Below are 19,690 nucleotides of genomic sequence, written 5' to 3' on the forward strand. Positions count from 1 at the left end.
AAGGAGAAGGGAGTAAGGAAGAAGCTGGAGAGAGCTGGGCCAGAGCAGGCTGTTTGGCTCTTACTCTGAGCGATATGGGAGTGACTGCAGAGTTGTGAGCCGACGAGTCCCATGACTGAATAGTTACAGAACTACACTCTATGCTTTGTGAACTTCTGGAAGTTTCCCTAATAAACAACTAAAATGGCAGCTGGGCCTCAAACAGGCCATGAAGGATGGGACAAGGTGGAAGCAAGAAGGCTCATTAGGGCCCGCTAAGTAATCTGGCTGACTGCTGGCCAGGCTGGTCCTGGCAGGTGACTGCATACGCCATCAATCTGTAGGTTGAACCAGTGGAATTTTCCGGTAAAGCATGAGAGAAGGGAAGGAATCAAAGACAGCTCCAAGATTTCTGGAACGGGCATTTGGGGATTTGGGGAAAGCTGGGCATTGCCATCAATTGAGACCAGGAAGACTCTGGGTAGACCAAGTTTAGAGGTCTCTTAGTTTCCTGTTGCCACTGCAATAAATCAATCAGTGGCTTAAAACAACGCACATTTACTCTCTTACAGTTCTGAAGGCCGGAAGTCAGAAACCAGTCTCACCACACTAAAGTCAAGGTGTCAGTGGGGCTCCTTCGTTCCGGAGAGCCTCCTGAAGGAAGAATCGGTTTCTCTGCCCTTTTCTGCTTTTAAAGCACACCCTTCCAGGGGCACCTGGGTGGCTCAGTCAGTTAAGCATCTGACTTCAGCTCGGGTCATGATCTCACGGTTTGTGAGTTCGAGCCCCGCATCAGGTGAGCTGGAGCCCTGCCCCGCTTCAGGTGAGCCCCGCTTCAGGTGAGCCCCGCTTCTCTCTCCTCTCTCTCTGCCCCTTGCTCACTTGCACTCTCAATAAATAAATAAATAAATAACGTGCACCAGTCCAATCTCTGCTTCCATGATCACACTGCCTGCTTGTGTTGTGCATCGAATCTCCCTCTGCCTCCCCCCTCATAAGGACACTTGTGATTCTATTTAGGGTCCACCTGGATAACCAAGGATAGTCTCCCCATCTCAAGATCCTCAACGTAATCACATCTGAAAAGTCCCTTTGCCATACAAGGTGACAGTCACAGATTCCAAGGATGACAACTGGGTATCGTCAGGCGCCATGATTCAGCCTACCGGAGCAGGTAAACTCAGTTCGGTTTGGGATGTGTTGAGAATACCTATTAGACCATCCAAGTGGAAACACTGAGTAGACTGTTAAATATGCAGGTATGGCGTTCCGTACAGGGCCTAGACTAGAGACATTCATTCCGGAGGCACCAGCATATGGGTGAGATTTAAAGCCACGAGGCTGGATTTAAAGCAGATACTCACTTTCGCACCCCGCCCTGCAGTTAGCGCACAGACACATGACCAAACTCTGCCAACCAGCTGTCCCCATTGGAGCACAGTGGATTGAGACAGCAGGGCCCCCCAACGTCTAGTCTAGGGGCACCCGGGTGGCTCATTTGGCTAGCGTCTAACTCTTGATTTCGGCTCAGGGCGTGATCTCATGGTTCATGAGATCAAGCCCCACACTGGGTTCTGCTGAGTGCACTGGGATTCTCTCTCCCTCTCTCTCTCTGCCCCTCCCCCACTCACACTCTCTCTTTCTCTCAAAATAAATAAGCTTAACAAGTAACCTGTTCTAACCATGAGGATGCCTAAGGCACCAGCGCTCTGAGGCTGCAGTGGCAGAGATTGTAGAAGCACCCAGGTGTGAGCACAGGTACTCTCTGAGCTGTGTGTACCCACACAGGCTCCCCTCCGGCAGTTCGGGGTCGACTTCGGCCTGGCCTCCGGTCCCGCTTCCCCGGCTCTCACAGGAAGATTCTGTGCGGTGCCTTATAAATCTTTGAATACATCCCATTTCTGCTGAACTACCTGGAGCTGATGTGTGATGCCTGTAGGCAAGAATTTCGACCGATGCCCTTCCTACTTGAACTTGAGGAACCTGGGCCCTGTGCCCAGGCCTGGCTCTTTAAGAGTCTTTCCAGTGTCCTGTCTAGAAAGGAGGTGGGGGGCTAATACACCCGTTGCTTTCTTCAATCTCCACGACAAACCTGCGAGGTGGTTTCCATTGTTTTTCGTTTGCGGCCTGAGAAAACCGCCCACCTCAGGCTATGGGACTCCAAGCGCAGTGCTCTTACCAACGCCCAAAGGCTCAGTGTCCACAGTCTGTGGGCAGGAAAGTTCCCGGTGAGAAGTTGGGGGGTGGTGTGTGTAGAAAGAGTGTGAAGGACCCGGGGGGCCAGACTAGAAGTCTGGATCGGTCACAGGAACCTTGAAGGTCTTTGAGCAGCGTGGACGGGACGGTGGGTGTCCTTTCCACATGAAGCAAGTGAGGACCCAGGATCATAGGACATTCTTGCTCTTTCATGAGAGGATGAGAAAACTGCATGCCTCCTCCGAGGGGTCAGCTCCAGGGTCACATGCTGTCATGGTGGGTCTGCTCGCGCCCAGCCTCCCCCACTGTGCGGCTCTGCGCGCCCAGCCGAGGACGGTCCCCACCGCGTGGCCCAGGTCCATCCACGGGGCGGCAGGAATGCACACAGGGAAGACAGGTCCCTTCAAGTGGAGTCGCGCCCATCGCCCCACCGCAGCGCAAAGGGAAGCCAGGAAATACGCTCGCCGCTCTTGGCAGCCGTGAGCCCAACTGAAATGCGAGGGTTCTCTTACTAAATGAAGGAGACAAGAGCTCTGTGGGGATGGTGAGCAGTCCTTCTCTCTCCTGTCTGCGTGTCTGTTTCTCTTTCTAATGGACTAGTTATGAAACTGAACAAAATATTCTTTTTTTTTAAACGTTTTTTAACGTTTATTCATCTTTGAGAGAGAGACAGACAGACAGACCACGAACAGGGGAGGGGCAGAGAGAGAGGGAGACACAGAACCCAAAGCAGGCTCCAGGCTCCGAGCTGTCAGCACAGAGCCCGACGCGGGGCTCGAACCCACGGGCCGCGAGATCACGACCTGAGCCCAAGTGGGACGCTCAACCCACCGAGCCACCCAGGCGCCCCAAAATGGACAAAATATTCCATGTGACGCACACAGCACAATGTGCAGCAGCCAGAGTACTCTTTTCCCCTTACAGATGGAAGAACGGATGGTACGGACTTCAGCTCACCTGGGCAGGTGTTCATCAAACCTGCACCATCTTAGCCGCTCAGAGAGCCCGAGCCGCTCAGTGCAGAAGCACAGGACTCCCTCCGCAGCCACATGTTCTAGGGCGCGTGTGTAAAATCATACTGCAATTCATCAGTGGTCTATAAATAGTCCCGCTTATCTTGGGGAGGCAAGGAGGTTGGGGCAGGACAGCTACTTACGAGTTTAAGGCACAGTCAGGATGAGTGCTGTGGTCCACGCACATTAAGAGCTTCACTGGTCTACAGAATGAAAAGAAATAATATTTAAGGGATTATTTAAATGACTCTCACTCATCAAACATATACGGTATGCCCGGAAAGTACCAGGGATACAAAGTCTCTCACCAAACACAAACTGTTTGTTTTTAAAAACATTAGCCAGCATTTATTAGGCACTTACTACATACCAAGAAATTTGATGATGGATTTTTTTATTTGTTTTTAATTGTTTTAATCTTTATTTATTGCTGAGAGAGAAATAGCACACACAGAGTGCGAACAGGGGAGGAACAGAGAGACAGGGAGACACGGAATCCGAAGCAGGCTCCAGGCCCCGAACTGTCAGCACAGAGCCCGACGTGGGGCTCAAACTCACGAACCGTGAGATCATGACCTGAGCCGACATCGCACGCTTGACTGACTGAGCCACCGAGGCGCCCCCGATGAGATTTTCTATATAGACTTTGCCATTTAATCCTCACAAAGACCAAACAGAGCAGGTATTAATACCATCTCCAGTTTACAGGTGAGAAAGCGGATCAGAGTAACTGGCCCAAGAACACACACTAATGGGGCGGAATGTGCGCTGAATGCGAACCCTTCAGGCTCACCCCAGAGCCCAAGCGCGGAACCACCCAAGCAAGCATGTACAGTCTTGCCTGGAAAATCCTCTTGATAAGTTCTTTGGCCAGAAAGTTGGACTTGAAGCACACGGGTGATGGCCTTTGCCCAGGCTCCAGCAACAAAGAAAGCTGACTGGCTCCGCGAGTAGAGGGAGGACACGTGGAGTCCCAGGAGGGCGGGGAAAGCCGTAGTGAAGAGAGGAGCCGGGTAACAGGAGCACAGGGCACACTAGGTAGGAGTCAGGCCAACAGGGGCTCCCTCCCTGGCCGGGTGGCTGGAAGGGACTTTGGAGAAACAGGAAATGTGTGTGCACTCTACTGCTCCCTGAGGCTTGCCTACTTTCCAGTAAAGTCTACGATACACAGCTGTTTGTTATGACCGTAGTTTATTGCTGTGGCTTATGCCCCCCACTCCAAAGTCATTGAGTTTCACTGAGTCTGGCCCAAGACAGCGCTCACAGAAAGCAACCAGGAGGCAAGAGAGGCTATGACAAGAGAAGATGTGGCCAGAATTGGCAAGAATCTTGAGGAGAACTTCCGTCTGCCACAGGACAGAGGACAACATCACCTGAATTTTATGGGGCAGGTTCTCAGTTACATCTGGGTTGGAGTTTGGTTTGTTACCCTTTGTGACTCTCCTGCAGTAAGCCTTCTGTTACCTCCCCTGTGCCCCGGGAGCAAAACAAAACCCCACCTTAACACAAGAGCCCGTGGGCAGTAAAGAAGTGGGAGAAGGGGAGCTGACCCAGGCTTGCAAGGGAAGAGCCCTGAAGGCCAGCATCAGTGGGGATGACACTAGGGCAAGTGACAGCAGGCTAAGTCCCTGAGGACAGCCCTCAGGGAAGGAGACCTTGGGCTCTGGCCTGGGTCACCATACGTGGCCTGACGACTTACAAACACAACTTCCTCGAGGGAGTTCTGGGCCAAAGCAAAGTGGTCTCACATGTGGAACTTTTTGGCACAATTTTCTCCATCATTGAGCAGTTTTAGTAAAAAAAAAAAAAACAAAAAACAAAAATAAAACAAAAAACAAAAACTGCCTTTCGAGAAAAATATACAAAAATCTGGTGCTTTCTTGGGCGCTCTATCGAAGTGTTGAATCACTATATTGTACACCTGAAACTAAGATTACATGGTATGTTAACTGACTGCAATTTGAACAAAAAACATTAAAAATAAAATAAAATCTGGTGCTTTTTTTTTTTGTTAAATTTTTTTTTCAACGTTTATTTATTTTTGAGACAGAGAGAGACAGAGCATGAACGGGGGAGGGGCAGAGAGAGAGGGAGACACAGAATCGGAAACAGGCTCCAGGCTCCGAGCCATCAGCCCAGAGCCTGACGCGGGTCTCGAACTCACGGACCGCGAGATCGTGACCTGGCTGAAGTCGGACGCTTAACCGACTGTGCCACCCAGGCGCCCCAAAATCTGGTGCTTTAAGAAAGGAAGGGTCCTACAGTAGAGGGGCTCCTGGGTGGCTCAGTCAGTTAAGCATCCAACTCTAGATTTCAGCTCAGGTCCTGATCTCACAGTTTCATGGGTTTAAGCCCCACGTCGGGCTCTGCCCTGATAGTGTGGCACTTCCTTGAGATTCTACCTCTCACTCTGTCCCTCCCCTGCTTGCACTCTCTTTCTCAAGAATAAATAATAATAAATTAAAAAATGAAAGAAAGAAAGAAAGAAAGAAAGAAAGAAAGAAAGAAAGAAAGTCCTCTCGTAGAAAGAAAAGAGCATACTTCAAAGCCATAGAATGCTAGGTTCAAAACTCAGCTCTGCCACAGAGTAGTGACCTTGCAAAACTTAATTAAATTTCTCTGACCCTTAATCTATCCCTCCATGGAAAGCGGGTGTTTATATAAAGCTTAACAACAGACAAAACGAATCCACCACAAGTCTAGACAGAGGCTACTATTGTGGGCAAGTGGGGAGACTCTGGGGTGCTGGTTATATTGTTTCTCGATCTAGACAGGTGCGTGTGGAACTTGTGAAAATTCATTCAACCGTGTACTTAGGGCTTGTGCATTTTCCCGTACATAGTTTATATTTCCCCAAAAAGAGGACATTGTTTTAATAGAAGATGGCAACACCTAACTTTGGAGTTTCCTGAGAGCGTTAACAATAACAGATGGATACACTGGGACAGCTTCAAGCTGTGGGGCTCCTTCTCTGGGAAAGCGGAGGGCAGCCCACATTTCCCGTGGGCTCTGCTCGGTGGGGACGATTACCCAGCCCCCAGAGCCACGGAGAAGGTATGGTACAGTAGAGCCAGACGGATGGTTGTGGGGCCTGGCCAAGACCGCAGATGTAATTGCCACCCTTGCCAATTTGGGGGAAAGCCACTAAGGCCTTGCAGTGTTGGACTTCGAGCAGGGCTGCAGACTTAGGCAGTGAGGCAGAGAAAAGCAGGAAGCAGCAAGGCAAGAACTCCCGGTCCAGGGGAGGGTTTCCAACAGGTATCAGGGTTTCAGCCAAGCTTATCTAAACTTCCAAGAATCAGGAAAGCCCTCAGGCAATATGTAAATACATAAAGTGCTTAGCCTACAATGTGCTCAGTAAATGGCAGCTGTTACTATTTTCTATCGGTCCACTGTCAAGGTCTATCTGTAAGTACCTCAAACAAACCCACCTTAGCACCTATTTTAGGCAAGGACCCATGGCGTCCACAAATGCCAGGACCACAGTGCCTGTCCTCAGGCGACTCACCATTGCTGTAAGCAAGGGAGGGGAAATGGGACAAGCAGCCAGGAAACAGGACTTTACTGTCTGTCCTTGAAGCACTTTTTTTTTTTTTTTTTTTTTTGAGACAGAGAGAGAGAGCATGCACGCATGCTGGAGACAGGCAGGAGAAGAGAGAGAACCTTAAGCAGGTCCAACACTCATCGTGGAGCCCAAGCCCAACACAGGGCTTAATCCCACGACCCCAGGATCACGACCTGAGCAGAAATCAAGAGTCAGACCCTCAACTGACTCGGCCACCCAGGTATCCCCTTGAAGCATCTTTTCTTAAAGACTCTGGACAAAAGTGGGTGGGACCCAGGCAGAGGTCTGGCCAGAAGGCACCCTCAGCCCTCGTGCCCAGTGACAACCCAGAAGGCACAGTCCAGGGGCCCTCAGCGCTGATTCCAGCAGAACCCTTTCCAACGGCCCCTTGCCCTCCAAAATCACCGCTCCGCCCTGGAAATTGTGCACTGATTAGGATATACCACCTACAGGTGATCATTAATACAGCGGTACTGAAAGCCCATTTTCTCCAGTCTCTCTTCCAGGATTTTCACACTGCCTTCTCCACAGGATTCCCTAAAATACAAAAACATAGAATATAAATAAAATCAAAGGAGGAAGAAGGAAGTTGTTTCTGGGTGAATTACAATGTCCCATGACCACGTGCTTCCTGGGTTAGTCTCCACTCTGAGGGAATATGGGAAAACCCGCTGCACCCTAGAAAGCTGAACGCTGAGAACCTGTCTTGGCGGGTCCAGCTGAGGAGGGGGCGGGGGGGGGGGACCTGCCCTGGCACATGGTGGTGGTCACAGGGCACTCCGCAGCCCTCCCCCCAGCAACACACCTTAGGGCAGAGCCCCAGGTCCCCAGAATGCTGGTGACTTGTGTCCCATACAGTATGTTTTAAATGAAAGCAAGAACACACAAACCAAAAATTATTAAAAATGCAAATAAACCCATGGGGAAAAAAGCACCCCAATCGCACATCGCTAGAGATAACTACGGTTAACATTTTGGTGTATACCATTCTCAATCTTTGAAATGCATTCATTCCCATGAGACTTTTTTTTTTAATTTTTTTTTAACGTTTATTTACTATTGAGAAACAGAGACACAGCATGAGCATGGGAAGGGCAGAGAGAAGGGGAGACACAGAATCCGAAGCAGGCTCCAGGCTCCGAGCTGTCAGCATAGAGCCCGATGTGGGGCTCGAACCCACAGACTGTGAGATCGTGACCTGAGCCGAAGTTGGACGCTTAACGGACTGAGCCACCAAGGCGCCCCAGAGACTTTTTAAGTATAACAATAGCCTTCTGCTGTCCAATGCAGTTTGTAGTGTGCCTTGGCCCGTGTCTGTTGAAGTGTGTATATATACTTCTTTAATTCCAGCATGATCGCCGTCATCATCAGGACATGATTCATAAAACCAGCCCCCTCTTGTTGATGCTCAAGGCTGATGTCACACTAAAATGAACCCTGTCGAAGCTTCCTTTTCACACCCATCTTGAATTACTTATTTCCTTCGCATAAATTCCTGAAAGTAGGTTTTCTGGCACCACGGTTTTGAATGCATTTTAAGGCTCTTCCATAGCGTTAAAGAACAAACATTCAACTGAGTGAATCTGAAAATCTAATTGGCTTCATTCAACAATTCAGGAATAGACCCTTCTAGGAAACAGACGGCGCCCTGAGGAGTTGCACAAGGTGGAAAGCTTTTGTGTGGGCAGGAGGGTGTGACAAGGAAGTTGTCAGCAAAAGAAAAGACAGGATTATTTCAGGCCAGGTCATCATTTGCAATTTCCTTATCTCACTAAAGGCAGGTTCGAAGGGCAAGCTTTCTCTGAGAGAAACGTTAAAATAACAAGGAAGCAAAATTTCCCGACAAGAGGCAACTTCCCACAGAAGTAAGACAAATAATAACATGCACTGTTTTCTATGCAACATAAGTATACTTTGTCTTCTGGGAAGAGAAATGCAGATCTGGTAGAACTATATAGTAAGTCATCTGCGAACCTAATCTCTTGCCTAAGACACAGGAAAAAATAATCGCTCATTATATGGTGAGTCTTAGAGGGTCCTAGGGGCCTGAAATGGGCAGGTTGCTAAGATTCTCCCAGAACATAGTCCTTGGGGTTGTCAATTCTTTGCATCAATGCTCTGAAGAACAAGGCCCCGACTTGCTTCTGACATTCCACTGCAGCTGCCAGATCGGTTTGTCTCTGAATCAACTGGGTTTATGTTTTGTTTTTGTTTTTGTTTTTTGATGTTTATTTATTTTGAGAGAGAGAGAAAGAAAGAGAGCAGGGGAGCAGCAAAGAGAGAGGGAAAGAGAGAGAATCCCAAGCAGGCTCTGCACTCAGCACACAGCCGATGTGGGGCTCGAACTCACTAATCACGAGATCACCACCTGAACCTAAATCAAGAGCCAGACGCTTAATCGAGTGAGCCACCCAGACGTCCCTGAGTTTATGTTTCTTATATTTAGTTTTTCCAGCAATGCCCCTCACTGACGAGAAGGATGAGTTCAGGCTTGCATTTATATAAACTCAGGTGGTTTTCCAGAAAAGATGGACCTTAACCATTTCCTTGGCCAGTGAACTAAGATCCAGTTGTAGAACTGTGTCTTTTCTGAGAATAGTTTTCATTACATACTCCTTGGGTTCATTGTGAGAACTCCTGGTGGGGGCCTTCAAACAACCAGGAGGAGAAATTGGCTTTGACCCACACGAATGCATAAGGAACTCTCCAATGCTACCCAGGTAGCTCAGAAAGGACAATTTTCCTCAGCTGAGAATAGTATCTGAATAAAGGAGGTTTTCTCTCTGGACTCGGGACTGGTTAGTGGCATTTCCAAAAAAGTCAAGCCTTTGTCTTTCTTTACCCATGACATTAGAAACAGAGAAGAGGGGCGCCTGGGTGGCTCAGTCAGTGAAGCATCCGACTTCAGCTCAGTCCATGATCTTGTGGTCTGTGGGTTCAAGCCCCACGTCAGGCTCTGTGCTGACAGCTCAGAGACTGGAGCCTGCTCTGGATTTTGTGTCTCCCTCTCTCTGTCCTTCCCCCACTCACACCTGTCTCTCTCTCTTTCTCTCAAAAGTAAATAAACATTAAAAAAAATTTTTTTTTAATTAAAAAGAAACAGAGAAGAGTGTTGTGTCCCCAAAAATGAAAATGTAAAATGGACTTGATCATATGAAAATCAAGAAAAGCATATTTGCACAATTACCATCATCAGAAACACCATGACTTACACCTTTGGTCTCCCGATTTCATGCATAACCCAGATCTCAATTCGTGTGATTTTATCCTTCTGGAGGTAGGGAATTTCAAAATCTGCAAAAAAACTGAGAAACAGGAAAGGCATTTCTTAAAGTCTTAAAGCAATAGGATACTTTTCCCATTTCGTTAGTTGATTTACACATCACTTTTGTTTTGAGGGGTGTTTTGGGGGGGTATTTTTAGCTTTTATTTTTAGGTGATCTATTTCATTCATGCATTCATCAGCTATTAATGGCAGAAATGTGTAGACATGGCCCTGATCTCCAGGTCATTCGATTGTTTTGCTTTACTGGAATTTACAAAAGCAAGCATTACACTGGGAATGAAAACAATTTTCTTAAGCCTCCATTTGAAAACACAAAGTGAACGTTTTGGCATTCTTCGTTGTATTTGTTGATGCTGGTATTCTTACCCTTTAACAGGATAGGCTCCTTTGGGCTCTGAACCGTTCAGCATGACGTGGATCACCCCAGTGCTATCCCTCGAATACTGTAAGAAGAAACAACTATTTGGAGTAAATTAACACATGTCATTTTTCAGGTATGAAATGAGCAAGTTTTTGAAACTGACAATCCTCGGGGAGCCCAGGGGGCTCAGTCGGTTAGGTGTCCAACTTCAGTTCAGGTCATGATCTCGCAGTTTATGGGTTCAAGGCCCTCGTCGGGCTCTGTGCTGACAGCTTGGAGCCTGGAGTCTGCTTCAGATTCTGTGTCTCCCTCTCTCTCTGCCCTCCCCCGTTCGTGCTCTGTCTCTCCCTCTCTCAAAAATAAATTAACGTTCAAAAAAGTAAAAAGATAAAAAATAAAACTAACGATCCTCAGTATTAGCAAGGATCTACTAAAATTTGGTATTTCAAAACAATTTTGATATTCCATATAGCTGGTAGGGATACAACTAGTGTATCTTGTAAAGCAAATTGCTCTGAAATGTCAAAACCTCATAGACTCAGTGATTCCGTGTCTGGGAATCTACTGAGGAAACAATGTGATTCCAGCATCGTAACAGCTGAAACAGACTAAATTACACAGCCATTGCAAACAACGTCAAAATCACAGTGGCTTTAAGCAAGAAAGAGTTGTTTCATGCTCACACTACACGTTTATCACAGGTCGACTGGGGTTTTGCTCCATAAGTCCTCGCTCTGGGACCCAAGCTGATGAAGACTCCGTGTCTGTAAAGTCGCTGATTGTCAGGGAAGGGAGAAGGGGACGGTGGCAGATCACAGACCAGTTCTTAAAGGTGCCCGCCCGGAAACCACGCACACTCCCTCTCACATCTCTTTGGCCACCACAAGTCACACCCAAGTAACTTGACCAGGCAGGGAAATGCAAACCATGTGTGTGGAAGATGAGCCAGACATATTTTGTAAACAACTCTACACAACCCTAGGGACCACCACAAGCACTGTGCACAGAGGTGTGTGTGGCAGTGTTGTCTGTAAGCAACCTAAAATAGGCAACAACAAAGGAATGGTAAGTAACCCAAAGTACTCACATGTCTGAAATATTAGCCAACCGTTACTAAAAGTCCACACGAGATTTGCAAAAGCGTAAGAAGCGCTCACATTTAAAACGAAATGCAGGATGACGTAGACTGAGCATGTGCCCTCAATGCTCAAAATAAACGGGCAAAAGTCTGGAAACATTAGTCAACCCCCCAAAATTCCCAAGGAAGGGATAAGTCCAGAGAAGTTCCCAAATCTCCAGTTCAGAACACTACTGCCTGGCTCAGTCCGTAAAGAATACAACTCTTGGTCTTGGGGTTGTGTGTTCGAGCCCCACGTTGGGCACAGAGATGACTTAAACATAAAATCTTGAAAGAAAGAAAGAAAGAAAGAAAGAAAGAAAGAAAGAAAGAAAGAAAGAAAGAAAGAAAGAAAGAAAAAGGATCGTACTGGAACATGCGATTTCCCTGATAAAATGTTTCCGTTAGTGAGGTGGGGGGCTGGAAAGGCAGGTGGCAATGAGATCCACGCTGGACTTATTGTCTGACAAAGTGACACCTAATGCCAGCAGCAAAGCGACAGTGCACTTCATGCTGTGTACGTTTTAGTTGCTTCAAAATAATGCTAATGGTCACGGTTAAATCCACAAATGCCAAAGTCTGGTGACCACTATGCTGAAGGGGTCACCTTTACTTATACACGATGAATTTTTTCTTATCTATATTTTCTATAATTTGTCATTTTTAAAAATAACTTTTTAAGAATAAGTCTAGAAAGAACGTCCAGATATTCTTCTTTTTTTAAAACATGCTTATTTGTTTACTTTTGAAAGAGAGAGTGTGAGAGACAGAGAGACAGAGACAGAGAGAGGGAATCCCAAGCAGGCTCTGCACTGTCAGCACAGAGCCCAACTTGGGACTTGAACCCATGAGCTGGGAGATCGCGACCTGAGCCAAAACCAAGAGTCGGACAATTAACCGACTGAGCCATCCAAGCGGCCCTAATGTGTCATTTTTTAATCCTGAGCAGCTACTACATTGATAAGAAAAAAAGGTAATAACAAATGCATGCAGATACAATGAAGCTATATGACGCAGCAGATGTAAGTCCATGACTCCTCGACTTACGAGCTCTGTAATAAGCCTGGTTAAGTTTCCTGATCCCTTTGTGCCTCATAAGGATCCCTCCCTCATAGGATTGTTGTAAAGATTAAATCATTTAAAATAATAATTATTGGGCACCTGGACAGCTCCATCGGTTAAGCATCTGACTGACTTCGCCTTAGGTCATGATCTCACGGTTCATGGGTTGGAGTCCCACATGGGGCTCTGTGCTGACAGCTCAGAGCCTGGAGCCTGCCTCAGACTTTGTGTCTTTCTCTCTGCTCCTCCCTGCTCACTCTCGGTCAAAACTGAATAAACATTAAAAAAAATTTTTTAAATAGTAATTATTAACATCTATTGAATGAATACTTCTCTGCTACAATTCAGACCCTCTCCTCATCGTTATGCTAAACTCCTCTCCTTGTGCATACACGACCCAGCTCATTCCAAGGGCTCCTAAAACGTGGGTATGATTCTTGGACTCCCATTCCAGAGTTGGAGAGGGTAGAGGAGATTGGTTTGGAGCACACTCTTTGACGTGGGGCAGGTGCACGGCAAAGAGTACATGGTTTGTTGTTGTTGTTTTACGAGAATGTTGACATTGCCCCTGAGTTGCTGTGACAACCAACCCCACATTCAGGCGATGAGGCACCCACAGCCTCCATGAGCGCTGGCAGCCCAATGCTCACTGAGCGGAGTCTCCACTGGAAACGAAGCCTATGGGTAGTGAGCAAAAGTGGGGTGCCCCCGCTGGTGCAGCAGGAGAGTGCAGACATTAACAGTGCCTTTTGCCTGGAGCAGGCCCATTGCCCTGCTCTAAACCACAACGTGGAAGAGGGTCTAACAAAAGTCACCCTGATTAACAATGGACCCAGTGGACACCTGGGGATCCAGAATGGGACAAAAAGGGACACGGACAGCCCTGAAAGGGGGTGGGTGGTTGTAGGTGATGGGACCCTGAAGCCCACTGGCCTCCTAGTCAATACAGCCAACGGTTAATAGACTATCATGAACTGGTAGCTGTATAGACCTTCCACAAAAGACCATTTCCGTGTCTCCAGTTTACCCTCTGCTCACCTGTCACCTATCACCTCCTCTATCATTAATATCAGTCTCGGGGACATTTCTGACCCCCACATCTCGATCTCAGGTGTCCCAGGGGTTCGCATAAAACAAGGATCACCCCATTTTACATAGCAGTCAAAACCACATTGATTTAAAACACCAGGGCAGCTGCAGCGTGGTGGTAGTAATAGTGACTAGTTAATATCCTCATCTATACCAACACTCACTGAATGTGTCCCCTGTGCCAGGCGCTGCAGTAAGTATTTGGGCTCCTACGTCCTCACACCTCTACGGAGCAGAGTGAATCAGACTGTGCCAAACATGGATGGGAAGAGAGGCTCAGAGAAGTTAAGTCATGACCCGATGGGCCCAGTCTCCGAACCCCACTGTCTCATGTTTGCAGGCCTACACCTGCTTAGCCTCTCAGCTGCCTTCCCCACACTTACCTGCATAGATGCCATTTTCCAGTAAGAATCCACAGGGTTGTTCTCACAATCTTCTGACATAGGGCAGGACTGATAATCGAGCCCTAAGGGGAAAACAGACAAACATGTTTCATTCCAAACATTGTATCAAAGAAGAATTAATTTAAAATATTTGCTGGCAAAGAATTAATTTAAAATATTAATTTAAAATATTTAAAATCTATTTAGCTTGTGTTTACAAGTTTGACGTGCACGGTAGTTCTGCCCACCCAATCCACAAGGAACATGGCGAGGGATCACCCAATCCATGACAGCAGGACAGGTGTCATTTTGCTCAGCACAAATGTGAAGAAGGCAGAGAACTAAGCAGTTAGTGAACGAGTAAGGCTGCCGACCGCTGAGCATCAGCATGTTAGCTGGGTTATTTCTTTACTGAAGTTCGAGTGAAATTATTTTTTAAAAAAACTCTTTGCAGGGTGCCTGGGTGGATCAGTCAGTTAAACATCTGACTCTTGATTTTGGCTCAGGTCATAATCCCACGCTTGTGGGATCAAGCCCCACATCAGGCTCTACACTGTGTGAGGAGCCTGCTTAGGATTATCTCTCTCTCTCTCTCTCTTTCTCTCTCTCAAATAAAATTTTTTTAATTAAAAAAAAACCTTGGCTTTCTTGGGAGAAGTGCTTTCTCCAGTTAGCCCTGGTCTTGGACATAAATAAAACAAAAATACACCAAGAAAGTGATAGTCCTTGGCCAAAAAATAGATATTTTATAAAATTTAAAATATATAACATGTTGGCACAAAAACAGACACTCAGATCAATTGAAGAGAACAGAGAACCCAGAAATGGACCCACAAACATATGGCCAACTAATCTTTGACAAAGCAGGAAAGAATATCCAATGGAATAAAGACAGTCTCTTCAGCAAGTGGTGCTGGGAAAACTGGACAGCGACATGCAAAAGAATGAACCTGGACCACTTTCTCACACCATACACAAAATAAACTCAAAATGGATGAAAGACTTCAATGTAAGACAGAAAGCCATCAAAATCCTCAAGGAGAAAGCAGGTAAAAACCTCTTTGATCTTGGCCACAGCAACTTCTTACTCAACACATCTCCAGAGGCAAAGGAAACAAAAGCAAAAAGGAACTAGTGGGACCTCATCAAAATAAAAAGCTTCTGCACAATGAAGGAAACAATCAGCAAAACTAAAAGGCAACCAATGGAATGGGAGAAGATACTTGCAAACGATATATCAAATAAAGGGTTAGTATCCGAAATCTATAAAGAACTTATCAAACTCAACACCCAAAAAACAAAGAATCCAGTGAAGAAATGGGCAAAAGACATGAATAGACACTTCTCCAAGGAAGACATTCAGATGGCCAACCGACACATGAAAAAATGCTCAACATCACTCATCATAAGGGAAATACAAATCAAAACCACAATGAGATACCACCTTACACCTGTCAGAATGGCAAACATTGACAACTCAGACAACAACAGATGTTGGCAAGGATGCGGAGAGAGAGGATCTCTTTTGCACTGCTGGTGGGAATGCAAACTGGTGTAGCCACTCTGGAAAACAGTATGGAGGTTCCTCAAAAAATTAATAGAACTTCCTTATGACCCAGCAATTGCACTATTAGGTAATTCATCCAAGGGGTACAGGTGTGCTGTTTTGAAGGGGCACATGCACCCCAATGTTTATAGCAGCCCTTTCAACAATAGCCAAAGTATGGAAAGAGCCCAAATGTCCATCGATGGATGGATGAATGGATAAAGAAGATGTAGTATATATGTACAATGGAGTATTACTCGGCAATCAAACAGAAATGAAATCTTGCCATTTGCAACTATGTGGATGGAACTAGAGGGTATTATGCTAAGTGAAATTCGCCAGTCAGAGAAAGACAAATATATGACTTCACTCATATAAGGACTTTAAGATACAAAACAGATGATCATAAGGGAAGGGAAGCAAAAATAATATAAAAACAGGCAGGGGGACAAAACATAAGAGACCCTTAAATATGGAGAACAAACAGAGGGTTACTGGAGGGGGGGTGGGAGGGGGAGGGGCTAAATGGGTAAGGGGCACTAAGGAACCTACTCCTGAAAACATTGTTGCACTAGATGCTAACTAACTTGGATGTAAGTTTTAAAAATTTTTTAAATTAAAAAAACATAAAAAGAGTAATATTCTATAAACTTCAAAATTAAAATGTTACTAATATAATATTACATAATCTTTCAAAATTCAAATAAACATTTTTGTGCATATATATATACATGAAGTGTTAAAATGTATTAATTCTTTAAAATTTTGGGGCGCCTGGGTGGCTCGGTCGGTTATGCGTCCGACTTCAGCTCAGGTCATGATATCACAGTCCGTGAGTTCGAGCCCCGCGTCGGGCTCTGTGCTGACAGCTCAGAGCCTGGAGCCTGTTTCAGATTCTGTGTCTCCCTCTCTCTCTGCCCCTCCCCTGTTCATGCTCTGTCTCTCTCTGTCAAAAATAAATAAACGTTAAAAAAAATTAAAAAAAATAAAATCTCCTTTAAAAAAAAATAAAAAATAAAATAAAATTTTAATGACAGAATTCAGCAGCCCTATAATGGGATCATGTCCACCATTTACTCTATGAAAAAGGAGAAGGTACTCACTGACAAGTTGTCCTAGAGAGAACCAAACAGGGCAACATATGTGCTTCCGAGGGGAAGTATGGGGAGCTCCCACGCCCCCGCCAGGCCCACCACCCTCCCAGCATCCGCGTTCACCAACTCAGAAACCCTCTGAACCCCACTACACAAGGGTTTTATGAGATTTCATTACGCAGACACAACTGATTAAATCGCCAGTTTGGCGGTTAACTCAACCGCCAGCCCCTCTTTCCATCCTGGAGGACAGAGACGGGGCTGAGAGCTCACAGGCTCTAATCAGGCTTTCCTTGGTCTTCCTGGTGACCAACCCCCATGTGAAGCTCTTTAGGGGCCCCCAGCCACCAGTCATCTCATTACCCCACAAAAGACTCTCTTCTCTCTCCTCGGATTCCCAGGGCTTTAGAAGCTGTGTGCCAGGAAATGGGGACAAAGACCAAACATTTGTTTGTGATTATACCGTACTCTCCTTTCCTTCACGTTCTTTCTCTCACACCCCTTCCCCATTCTCCCCACCCTGCTGCAGGATAACCACAGGCTTCCTGGTCACTGTCCATTGAACAAAGGACCGTGTGCATTGATCTGAGCCCTGCAATTTTCCATCTCCCCACCAGTGAAAGCCAGAGTCCTCACAGGTCCCATGCCGTCTGGCCTTCCTTTATTCCTCTAGCCTCACAGCCTGTACTTTTCTCTTTAGTCACTGTGGTTCTTGCTGTTCCTTAAATATGCCAGACACCCTTCCACAGATTATTTTACTTGCCTGTGTATTGTTTTATCTCCCGTCTATAGTGTAAGGATGGAGTATGATTTGCCTGTTTTATCCTCTGCTGTGTTCCCAGTGCCTAGAAGAGGGCTTGGCACAGAGTAGGCTCTCTATGGCTCTGGGTTGGATGAATGGATGACTGGAGGAGAATACACGGAACTGCGCTTAGGCTACCTTTGAACGTGACTCCAATACCCAGGGAGGAGGAATCTCCAGTTTTCTCAAGGGAGCACCCCCTCCCGCCTCCACCTTTCCTGCTCACCCTTCGAGACTCACTGAGAACCAAGAACTGCTGGGAAGCTTCACGGATACCCTGGTCTAGGCTGGTGTCTGTGCTACTGCTTAGGACCTGGCTTTTCCTGCGTCAGAGCACAGCACAGAAGGGAACATCCCTCACAAGGCTATAAGCGCCCCGAGGATGGGGGCTCTGTTATCTCCAGTTCCCAGAAGGATCTGGGAGATAAAATGCATGAGGAGAGTTTTCATTCCCACCAGGCCAGCCCTTGTGACTTTCACTGTGATTTCAGTCTCCAAATGTCCGCCGGCACTTGGCGTGGCATTTAAGAGCACAGGCTTCAGAATCCATCAGGAGAGAATTAACTCCTGGCGTTGCTTCTTCCAGTGACTTAACCTCCCTAAGCGTCCGTTTCCCTTTCTGGAAAGTGAGGGTGGTGAGGCCAAGTTGTGCAGGATTGGGAGCGTGTGTTCTGGAGTCAGGCTGTCTGCCTCTGCTGCTTCCTGGCTGTTCACTCCTCAACAGGTTTCTTAACCTTGCTGGGCCTCAGGGTCCTCATTTATCGAAACAGGAATTTAGGAGAAGACCTATCTCTTGGGGCTGGTGCAGAGATTAAATTAGTTAATACTGTATATGTAAAGTGCTTAGAGAGTACCCAGCAAAAGATAAGTGCTTTCTACCTATTATTGTTATTATTAATTATTATTACCACCTACCTCAGAGGATTTGGGGGGAATCAAATGAGACAAATGCATATGAAAGCATTTAGCACAAATGCACAATATCTACTTAAATGAGAGCTCTTACTTTTGTTTTATTTTTAAAATTTTATGGGGCGCCTGGGTGGCCCAGTCAATTAGGCATCGACTTCAGCTCAGGTCATGATCTCTCACTTCGTGAGTTCGAGCCCCACGTCGGGCTCTGTGCTGACAGCTCAGAGCCTGCTCCGGATTCTGTGTCTCCCTCTCTCTCTTGTCCCTCTCCCACTCACGCTCTGTCTCTCTCTCTCAAAAATAAATAAACATTTAAAAAACAGATTTTATTTTTTTAAGTAATCCTACACCCAACACGGGGGTTCGAACTCACAAACCCGACCCTGAAATCAAGAGCTGTATGCTCCAACAACTGAGCCAGCCAGGCCCCCAGAGCTCATACTTTTCTTGTGGTTTGTGCAGGAGTCTTACCGGAGGCATTTTCCTGTCGACACCAGCTCAGAAAATCTCCAATCCTGCCATACAGAACATCACGCAGAGGCATAAAGCGACGGGCATTCTCCGCATAGCTAGTGACAAGGAGGTGGTTGTTTTCCCAGAACAGGGACTAAGGAAAAAGCAAACACAAAATTACCATATAAAATAAAATCAAGGCAGATTTTTTTCAGACATGTCAGGCAGTCCATTGCTCATTCAACTCCAGCTTGCCTGACAACTGAACTTTCTTTTTCTTTGTCTCTGTTTACCCATTCAGAGAGTATCCCGATATTTACTCCCCTTATTTCTAGGGTATCAGGCAAACATTAACAAAATACTTTCCCAGCAGTGTTTATATAAACATTCCTGGATTAAAAAAAGATCAAAGGACCTGGGTTTGAATCCTGAGTCTGTTCATACACTAGATGTGTGATCTTGAGCAAAGCATGTAATCTCCCTGTGCCTCGGTTTCAACATCTGGAAAATGGGGAGCATGAGCCCTTTCTCTTCTACCACAGCTGTGTTCAGGATAATATGTAACCACAAAAAAGCACTTCCCAGAGCATAAAGTGCCTCAGAAATATGTGACTTTTATATTATGTTTTACAGTTTCCACCGTCAAGCTACGGTGTTTTCACACAACAGTAATACAAATAACGATATCCCGCTCATAATCTCATTAGATCCTTAGTAGTCCACTTGGTCTATGCCCAGACTGAAAGGTTCCTGGGGGAGGGCTGTTTTGTTCTCTGTTGCACTTTGTCCACTTGTTGCCTTAGCACAATGTTCAGCAGGTGGAAGTAAATTG

The 19,690-nt window shown here is 46.3% G+C and overlaps 1 protein-coding gene across 3 annotated transcripts in view; it reads right to left on the reverse strand.

The window, feature by feature from the left end:
* Positions 1-19,690, reverse strand: part of BST1 (bone marrow stromal cell antigen 1) — a 32,022-nt gene that overhangs the window by 8,889 nt on the left and 3,443 nt on the right. For 2 of the 3 annotated variants that reach the window (XM_086705402.1, XM_086705404.1), the window contains exons 3-8: positions 18,877-19,012; positions 14,052-14,134; positions 10,406-10,482; positions 9,966-10,058; positions 7,204-7,290; positions 3,332-3,391 (exon numbers count right to left, since the gene is read on the reverse strand). In XM_086705402.1, the coding sequence (XP_086561528.1) occupies positions 3,332-3,391; positions 7,204-7,290; positions 9,966-10,058; positions 10,406-10,482; positions 14,052-14,134; positions 18,877-19,012 (536 nt within the window). Of the gene's footprint in view, positions 1-2,801; positions 3,230-3,331; positions 3,392-7,203; positions 7,291-9,965; positions 10,059-10,405; positions 10,483-14,051; positions 14,135-18,876; positions 19,013-19,690 lie in introns of those variants that run through there. The other variant, XM_086705403.1, reaches the window with a different exon arrangement.

The sequence above is a fragment of the Puma concolor genome, chromosome B1 (assembly GCF_028749965.1).
Source record: "Puma concolor isolate L17-30 chromosome B1, mPumCon1.1.hap2, whole genome shotgun sequence".
NCBI classification, from domain to species: Eukaryota; Metazoa; Chordata; class Mammalia; order Carnivora; family Felidae; genus Puma; species Puma concolor.